Source organism: Morone saxatilis, unplaced genomic scaffold (assembly GCF_004916995.1).
Source record: "Morone saxatilis isolate NCDOM2014 unplaced genomic scaffold, NCSU_SB_2.0 Contig23, whole genome shotgun sequence".
NCBI lineage: Eukaryota > Metazoa > Chordata > Actinopteri > Moronidae > Morone > Morone saxatilis.
This window is the reverse complement of record NW_023339796.1, coordinates 22,803,659-22,813,449: the sequence shown is the minus strand read 5'-3', so window position 1 is coordinate 22,813,449 and position 9,791 is coordinate 22,803,659. Positions and strand designations below refer to the sequence as shown.

General features: G+C 40.3%; 1 protein-coding gene across 1 annotated transcript in view; it reads left to right on the top strand.

Annotated features, from left to right (window-relative positions):
- Nucleotides 1-9,791, top strand: part of pappa2 (pappalysin 2) — a 74,147-nt gene that overhangs the window by 9,183 nt on the left and 55,173 nt on the right. The window contains exon 5 of the mRNA XM_035671019.1: nucleotides 7,977-8,125. Coding sequence (XP_035526912.1) covers nucleotides 7,977-8,125 — 149 coding nt within the window. The remainder of the gene's footprint in view (nucleotides 1-7,976; nucleotides 8,126-9,791) is intronic.

Below are 9,791 nucleotides of genomic sequence, written 5' to 3'. Positions count from 1 at the left end.
AACATTTCCATTGCATTAGAACCTTATGGGATGGTAATAATTCTTCCAGGCAATAGAAAGGACCTCAGGTGTTACTATGGAAAACGAGGTATAGCTTGTAAAAAACTTGATTTTGATTGCAAAACATAAAATAATGATCTATTTTTTTTGTTTGGCAAGTGACCATGGTATAAGTGGGAAAACTCTCAAAGAAACCAAAGCTAAAGAAAAGAGTTCATGGTAAAACATCAGAAGTCTAGTTATTGTTGTATTTAAAGAATTACAGTGTCAAAGGCAGAATTAAAAGACAATGATCATCTTTGTCCATGAACAAAATGGTAAGTCCATCAACATTTACATATCAGACAGGAGGAAAATGTAAATGGCTACATAGTTGGAGAGACACACTAGAGGAAGCACCAGGGGGATAAATATTTCAGCCAGTCAGGACAAGATGTTTTTCCAGAAGCAAGAAGTGTCTGGGCATAAATGGCGACTAATTCTCCCCATGAGGTGAATATCTGCTTTAGCACGCTGCAGTGCTTCAGCAGGGCTTTGCAGTGAACAGCATGTTACATGTACAAATTGGTACTCTCACTTTCCCCAGTGGTTTTTAGAGAGAGCTCTGTGAATCGTGGATGGTGGGTTAAGAGGCCAAAGTACACACTTATTTTTACTAAATAACTCGAGCAGCAGCCCGCTGCCTTCCATTTGGTCTGACAGACAGGCTCATGCAGAGTTCCAAATAGCTTGCATGAAGTCTCGCCATGAAGTCGTCGGCCCAGGTTCTTAAAGACCCGATCCTTAATCCAAATTGCAACCACAAGCTTTACACTGGGCCACTGGGAAACATGGGAACTAGAGCTATTTTTTAGAGTGATAGATTTAGCGCTTGACGTCTGGAGTTGACAGAGTGTAACACAAGGATGTATTAATGTTTTTGAAACCACTAGAATAGATATTTTTTCCATTTATACTTTGGTCAAATGGACCTTTTTTTTTAACCAATTTACGGGATTTGTTATTACAACTCATTGTGCCATAATCCAAATCCCAACCTTGTAACTAAAGCAAAACTCTTAAAGACTCCATCAGTGTGTATAATGTACTTAATCTCTCTGATTAAATGCTCAAATTAAAAGCTATCTTAATAATAAACTGTACTATATATTTATGAAATACTTCTTAGTACCCATCCCTTTGTCCAAGGTACAATTTAAAAAAACTGACTTAGTGTTAGGTAACAAACTTGAACAAGTAGAAATAGAAGAATTTTGCTTGTGGCACTGGGGAGTACCGATGCTAAATGTAGCAACCACTAATCGAATACTTGATTACTCCTGCCCATCCCTAATGGAAAGCAAAGGAATAACCTATAGTTTCACTTTTTCACTTCCCTCAACCAAACCACAAGGCGCCCTTGAACAAGGCACTTAACCTCTAGCTGCGTCAGTGGCCAACAGAAGAGAGGCTGAACAGGACAGCTCCAAGTGGCCAACAGTAGGAGACTGTGGTTGTATTGTGCAGCTCCCAGGTGTGAATTTGTGCAGCTGGGTGAATGTGAAACAGGCTGTTGCTGGAAAAGAACATGGTGTTTGGTTGACTGTCCCTGGAAGACAGAGGTTAGGTAAAACTTAAAAAAACAAAAACAAAAGTTGGCTTGCGTGTGTGGTCTAATTTCTTGGCCATATGCAGGAAGTTCTTCAAGTGTGTCATAACTAAATGTTAATTTAATGTCCTGTCATGAACTTGGTGGGATAGACACCGCGAGACAGACAGGAAAAAATTTGGTTTGGTAGTTGTTATGGTCAGATGTTCTCCCTTTCTCAGCCTGAGCTCTCTACCCTGCAGCGAGGAGATGGACACTAATGAAAAAAGTTGGACAGCAGACAGCACTCTGTTCTGTTGTTTTGCACAAACAGGGTTCTGGTTCTTTGGCCTCAATTATATAAAATGCTTCGTGATTTATTCTAGATTTAATTTGATGGTTATTGCAAAGACTATTCCAAAGAACAAATGGAAAAAAATGGTTATTGCAAAGACTATTCCAAAGAACAAATGAAAATATATCCACCACACTTACCTCTGGGTAATAATTGGATTCCGGTTTAGTTTGAAATATGACAGGGAATTGGAGAGATCAATGTAATGTGTTGATGTTGATGTGAGCATGCTTTTATAAATCACGTCTCTGGATTTGATCTGGTTTTGTGCAGAATATTTTTTTTGCATGAGAGACTTTCATAAATAAGGCTTCTGCTGTTCAGATGTTGAAAGCACAACTCAAAAGTCACAGTAGGTGTGTACTTCTACGCAGTGATGTAACTCCTGCAGTGAATCTTGCCAGAGTTCCTGTCTATAAGCTCCTGACCCTCAACTAAGAACAACATGAACAGACGCAGGAGAGCAAAGTGTCGTAAAAAACTGGGCCCAGCGGACTAACAGTAGTGTAGGTCTTCTGGAAAGGTCCTGACCCCACCATGTTGAAAATGTTGATGTGTGTGAGTGCTTCGACGTGCCTGCATGCATGTGTGTGCGCGCCCATGGATCCCAACTCGCAACTTTCTCAGGCAGAGAGAGAATTAATGTCAGGATGACATTTCGCTGGCATTTGTGGAGCACTGAACCATTTTTATGTTTGGGATCTGGGTTTTTGATATCTCCCCTCCCCAGTCTCTCTGAGCTCTTGGCCAGGTATTCAGATTGTGGGACCCTATATGTGTGCAGCTGCTGCTGGCCAGTAGGGCCAGAGGTTTCTCGAAGCCAGCTGCTGTCACGACACAAATTTCTTGTCGAGAGCCAATTCTAGAGTGATGGCCAGGTACACTGCAGATTCTGGCATGACAATAAAGAAAAGGGAGAGGAAAGGGGAAAGAAGGACAGAGAGAGGCAAGGGTGGAGAGGGAGAGATTGGGTGGTGAGGGACATCATGTCCATTTATGCTGAGCCACATGTCTAACCAAAAAATGTTAGCAAATCCTGGACAGTTCACTTGTGTGCCAAGAGCTCCAGGCAACTCCCCTGAAAGAACAAACCATTCCAACTTTGTTTGACACTTTAGGTGCGTGTGAATCTTAAGTTTTATTCTGGTCAAGTTTTATTGTGGTCATGTTTTACTCGCTAATAAAAACATAGCTGCAATGTTTCCCAGAACAGATTCACTTCTGTCTCACAGTTGATCCATTGATGTTGCCAGCCTTATGCCTGCTTTATGCCTTCTATGCTAGTGAGCGTGTACCACAGCATGCAAACTCACAAGGCCATTATATTGTAATGGACCAGTTGCTGGTCCATTAGTTGCTGTTGCTACACCTGGCATGACATATATAGTTTATAATCATGACTGTTGCATATTATATTATCAAAATTATATAAAAAAAAAATGTAAACAATGGATCCTTGATTTCAGACAAAAGGTAGCCAAAAGCAGCTTTTCAGTAGTTCTAGCAGGCGACCATTGATTTTGCGTGCTGAAATGACAACTGTCGAAGTAGATTTTATAAGCTGTAGCTTGCTAACTAATTAAGCTTACTTAAGTTCCATGAGTTGAACATTCCGTCTCCAGCTGACTTTTTAATGTTTCCAGCTGCCACATTTTAATACGCAAACTCTGTTTGTGTGTTTGATGGCTATATACATGGGTTGCTAGGGAAATTTCCTAATAATCCAAATCCAATAAATAGAATACAGTAAAGAGCCGCTAACGTTACCAGAAACACTGGCAGCATCCTGGATTGGCTTCCTCAGAGTCAGGAAATACTACTCTGTGGTTGAGCTATCATGAAGAAGGCTTTAAAAAAAAGAAATTTTACAACACAAAATAATGTACAATGAAATTCTCCTCGGGTTTGGAAAAACCAAAAATTGGGGGGATTGTTGTTTTTGGGCTAAAATGTCTGATTTCACAGCAGGTTTTTAAAAATATTGCAATGCATGTTGCTATGTTTTTTGGTATTTGTTTCCAATGCAGGGGAATAGTTGTGATTTCTTTGTATAATCACAAGTAGTTTGTTGACGTATGACTCAATGGTTTACAATGATTAGTCAAATTGGCATAAATTGTGGTGATTGGACGAAAGTGCAAGGTTGCTCAGAATTCACAGGGGTTGCGCTAATTGTTGCAATCGCAAGTTCCTGGAGGGACTGTAATGTTAGGTTAGATTACCGTTTGTTAGCTTGATATGCTATTGATTGCATCTTATGTTGGCGCAGACAAACAAAATGTTAAATCCATTCTGAACATGTTATATGTGTTTATAGAGATTAGCCAAAATGTGTATTTCTTGATATTCTCACTCATCAAGTTGCTTATTGGACTGCAGAGGCAGTCTTGGCCAGGACATATGAATTCCAATTAGCTACACTTGTACAAGTGCCCGGAAATTAGGGCAGGCTATCATCAACTGATTTTTTTTTTTTTTGGCGAGGCCAAAATCAAATTCTTACTACACCTACAACAGCACAGTGCTCACTGCTTCCACTTACTGAGAAAACCAAAGCTAGACAGGCCTGCCATGCCTAGTTACGTTACTAAGCTACGATTGGACAACAGCTGGTTAGAGGAGGGGTTTAGCATTGACCCATCTGGCACAGGCCTCCACAAATTTGAAACGCTGTTGCATGCAAACATGGCGTTATGTTACATGGGGCTCGTAGTGGGTGACTGGATCTTTGGATGTGCTAGTACGCTTCTGCACCAAAGCACTCATGCAATAAAGGTGACTTCTAATAGATTACCTGTGAGTGCTGGTATCTTCTCCTAGCACTGCATTCATCAAGACCTGTGAAGCAACTGTTTGGATTGTAGTTGGATTGTAGAAAGTGAAGTGCACAGTTAAGTATATAATATGTTAAAATGTTTGACTGCTTTTGGTGTGATATTTTTAGTGTGTGTCTTCTGATTCTTGATCGTTCAAAGTAACTGACTTGTCAACAATAATATTTAAAGTGGACACACATCTACAGTTTTGCACAGTGACAGTGCTAGTGCTGACTCTGCTGTTGATTCACACAGTGTTGACTTGCCCACAAATGGTAATTTTGTTAATTCATAACCAGGGTTTTCACTTCAATCATCTAGAGCCATTTATTTTTGCCAGGTTGGCCTTAGACTTCCATTGAGGCATCCTCTGAGTCTCAGAAGTTGAAGAGTCAACTCTTTAGTGGTCAACTTTCTGTCACTTGTAATTGCAGAGCCTACGGTGATGGATACTGCATGCAGCCTCGGCTGAACTCAGCTTCAGTAATGTAGCGAGAGCGGGGTTTCCCTGAAGCATCTTAAATCTTAAACCTCATTTAGTCAGGCAAAGTGCCTGAGAAAACACTTTCTTATTTACAGTACAACACATGCACTCAGGGAGGGATTGCATTAGACGGGAGGATTACACACATGCAGGTCTCTTGGCTGCTGAGTAACACCTTTGGACCAATTTAGAGGTGAAGTGCCTCACTTAATAGTACATTGACAGTAGTGCATGGGAGGATGGGGATTACTGCTTTCTTATTTCATCCACCTAGATCTTTCCCAGCTGAAAGCTAAGATCTTACGGTCACAAGCTCACCTGTCTAACCTCCAGGCTGTTGGAACAATGCAAGCAGCGCTGAGCCAAAGCTAAAGAGTATTTTTAATGAGCAATTATATAAATTATATGTCTTATGAAAGAAACAAGCACTTTTAAACCATTTAAGATTGAAGCACAGTTAAGCAATATTAATAAATTTAGCCCTACAGCTGAGCTTGATCAAAAGCATAAACCTTAACTTATTTTTAAGAAACCAACATAAAACAAATCATCCAATCAATATACCTGGAGTTACTTAGGTAAAGATTAAAGCATGGCTTAGTAATTTTAACAAAGTTAGCCCCACAGCTGAACTTGATCAATCACATAAAACCTTAACTCGAACTTGAGAAATACAACATGAAACAATAATCCATTACGTTATGATCATTGTAAAACACTTAAATCCCAAGCTATGACTGTGCAAGATGAAAGAAAACGAGGCTTAACAAACAAAGTGATGTATGATTCATACATTTAACAAAACTGATTTGCCCCAACGCTATACTGATGCACCAGTGCAAGACCCATACGCTGACTTTTTTTTTTCGTCGAGCAGTTGTAATGCGGCAGAAAACATGGGAGTCTCAGCTATAATCCCTAACTGTCTGGCATGCACAAATTGGGCAGCCAGTGAGTCCCCACTGCAAGCCTCTGAGACCCAGCGAGGCCTAACCGGGATAGGTGCAAAAGCTTTCCAGCTATGAAAGCAAAGGAGGAAAATGACATGTGACATCACCACAGTCAAAGAAAAACAAAGTCGGCTTTACACATCAAAGTGCCTCCAGGGTAATTAATCACAGTCAGAGAGAGAGGTGAGGGAATGGTGGGCTGCGGGGGGACAGTGGTTTGAAGTACCCTGACCAATTCAAACAATTATTATTTGGAAGCTACATACAGGCAAGGGCAGATGTTGATGGACTGAAGCAAACTGTTGCCTGCTAAAGAGAAACCCTACACCAGGATTAAAATTCACTCTCACAATACTAAGCTGCATCGCCTTGAGCAGGAATTACGTCTCACTCTTCTCCATGCTGAAAAGACCAGTGTGTAGGATTTAGTGGCATCTAGTGGTGAAGTTGCAAATTGTAACTAACCGAAAACCACTCACGTCTGTATTTGACGACCTGGGAATCATAACAAGCTGTGAACTGTGTAGGAGGAACTATGCTGGCCGCAAAACTCATATGAAAGCCCCTATCTACAGCCAGAGTTTGGTTTGTCTGTTCTGGGCTACTGTAGAAACACGGTTCAACATGGATGACTCCATGGAATGTGACCTGTGGCTGCGTAGTATAAAAGTAACTCATTCAATTCCAAAAATTCAGGTGATTATACACAAATAAAAAAAAACCTATGAATATTATATTCCATTTGTATAATAGATCCTCCTAAATGTTACACACTGGACCTTTAAAGGGATAATCATTTCATACAATTATTTGCCCAGCACATTTTTAACTTAACTTAGCATAAAAGCTAAAATGCTAGTTAGCCATTCTAACACTAGTCTAGCTCCAAAGCTGTAATATTATGCATTGCAGCCTGTCTATACTATATTGTTCTGTTGTAGATGCAACAAAAATGAATAGGAGATGCCTGTTAGTCAGTGTACTTTGTGGCTAACAGATTTTCGTTTTGAAATGAGAAAACCAAAATCGGGAAAAGCTGTTTTCCATTTTTTTTGTTTTGAAAAGGAAAACCAGAAAACAAGAAATGGAAAACTTCCCTTTGTCCATTTTCTGTTTTGAAAATAAAAAAAAATGAAATAAAAAGATGACCCAATTTGTTGCCCGTATGGTGGTCTGGAGACAGCTAGTTTGACCCCAATCAGTCGCTGGAACACACTTGCAGTGTCCTGAGAAGAGGTCTAATCAGGCTTAATAAGTGGAAACACGAGTGTGTGTGTGTGTGTGTGTGTGTGTGTGTGTGGGGAACATGGCTGTGTAGGTCCTTTAACTGACTTGGTAAGAAAACTGAGGTTTAAGGGCAAGCTGCGTGGACTGGAGCATACAGACAACAACAGTTAGGTTACCGCAGCAACTGCAAGCAGCAGGTTGTGTCCTGTGTTGTTTGTGAAGTTGGTAGATTCGTACACTTAGCTAGCTAGCTAACTGAAGGAAAAACATCTATGCCCTGTGGATATATTGGTGTTTTTTTCTTTACCTTTTACCCTTTTCTCTGCTCCCAGTGCTAAGCTAGGCTAAATATGTCCTGACCCAAGCTCTCGAACACACAGAGATAACTCCAGTTATCTTAAGGTTGGTAGATTCACAAACTTAAATATTCTCTCTCAATATATCTGGTGTATAAGTCCAGGTTTAGAGTTCTCACTTTCCCATTAGCCCACTGTATTCACATGCTAAGGAAAAACAGCCTGTTTAGAGTATTCTCTCTCTCTAATATTTTCACATGTCTCTTTTTCCATTTCTGCAGGGCCTATATGAGTGTGAAAGAGCTAAAGGAGGAGCTACAGCTGAGCGGCACTGACACACTCAATGTTTTCTTTGCCAGCAACTCGGTGCGTGAAGAGCTGGCAGGATCTGCAACCTGGCCTTGGGCGAAGGAGGCTCTTACCCACCAAGGTAAGTGAAACTACATGAAACTACTATATAATATATAGTAGTATATATTATATAGAAATGTCATCTCTCCACGTCTCTTGCTTCTGTCGTTATTGCTTTTTGTCTTTTAATCTGTTATTTACTTTATACCGTTTTCTCAGTTTTCTGTCTTCCACTTTCTTCTTAGTTTTGTCATTATTTTGTTCTTTCTTTTATCCCGTTCCTCTTTCTCTTTTAATCCATCCCTTCATGTCTTCCCTCGCCCTCCATCCTTTGTTGTCTTCTTTGGCAATGTCCAAACAAGATGGGGTGAGCAATTGGCGCTGGCAGAGATTTTCCCGGCACATTGCCTCTTTCCTCTTCCAATCATTAGGCCCCTTTCCACTGGAAAAGGCTAATCAACCCAACAACAACCAAACAAACAAACATCAGTGTGGGCTCTGTACCATTGTTGCCACCCATGCCCACTTGCCAGCTGTTATTTATTTATTCATGCACTTTTCTTCTTGTGCCGGAACAAAGTAGTGAGTGCACACAGAGGAATAGGGGTATCATTTCTGTACCCAAAGGTACATCTGGAAGAAAAGTACCCTGTAAGGTATGAACAAGGTCCTTGAGGTGTGGCTGTGGACCTGTGTTTAATTTTAAAGGTACAAAATCATGTCTGACAGTAAGGGGTACGTAATTCTACTTTTAACAAGGTTAAGGTACAGGAAAATGGTACAGAAACAAAAAGCAAACCAGTGATCACAAAATCTTGATTTAAATAGAGAGTTCAGAGGTTTATTGAAAGAAAATAGGCTACTAGTAAATCTCCACTTAATTCTTGGTCTGCGTGGCCTGGGAATAATTATTGAATGGCAACTTTTTAATTTTGCCAGACTGACGCAAGTTCACAATGGACCTATTTGAGTGATGTTGTAGCTAATTGTCAGTGTAGCCGAGTGAAATGCTTCCACTAGCCATTACCATTACTTAAAATTTTATTTTATGTAAGCATTAGCACTGTTTTATTATCAATCTATTTTCTGAAGCTTACAGAGGTTAAAACTTAATTTAGACCGTTACAGCATTCACTTGTTAAATGTGTTCTAGTTGAGCAATACAATGAAGACGTAGTGATTGTAAATTAATTGTTATTTCTTTAAATACATTTTGGTGATGAATTGTAAATGAGCAGTGTTGGAGATTTTTGGTTAGAGAAGCGATCTTGGGACCGGAAGGTTGTTTGTTCAATCCCCATAACTGGCAGTTAAGTCTGGGTGGGCCTTGAGAAAGGCCCATAACCCCATCTGCTGTGGTTGTACTGGGCATCTTCCAGGTTTGAATGTGTAGCAGTGCGAATAAAAAAAAGGATAAAAAACAATTTTTTTGTGCCCAGGGGTACAGAAATTTTCTTTTAGAGGTACAGAAAAGAAGGTGCAAAAATGTACCATGTACATGGTACAGTGCTTGTACCCTGCTAGGGTACATCTATAGCGACAAAGCTTTTGTACCCTTTCGGTCCATTGTTGTACCTTGAATTCTTAGTGTGTGGAATCAAGAGTAGTAGACGCATGGGGTAGATGTACCTCTTTACTCCTGTGATCTGTCCAGCATCCATATCCCTGCTGCATGTCGAAGTGTCCTTGAGCAAGACACTGAACCCCAAGTTTCCGTTCTTGTGAGCAGTTGGCCCCTTGCATGG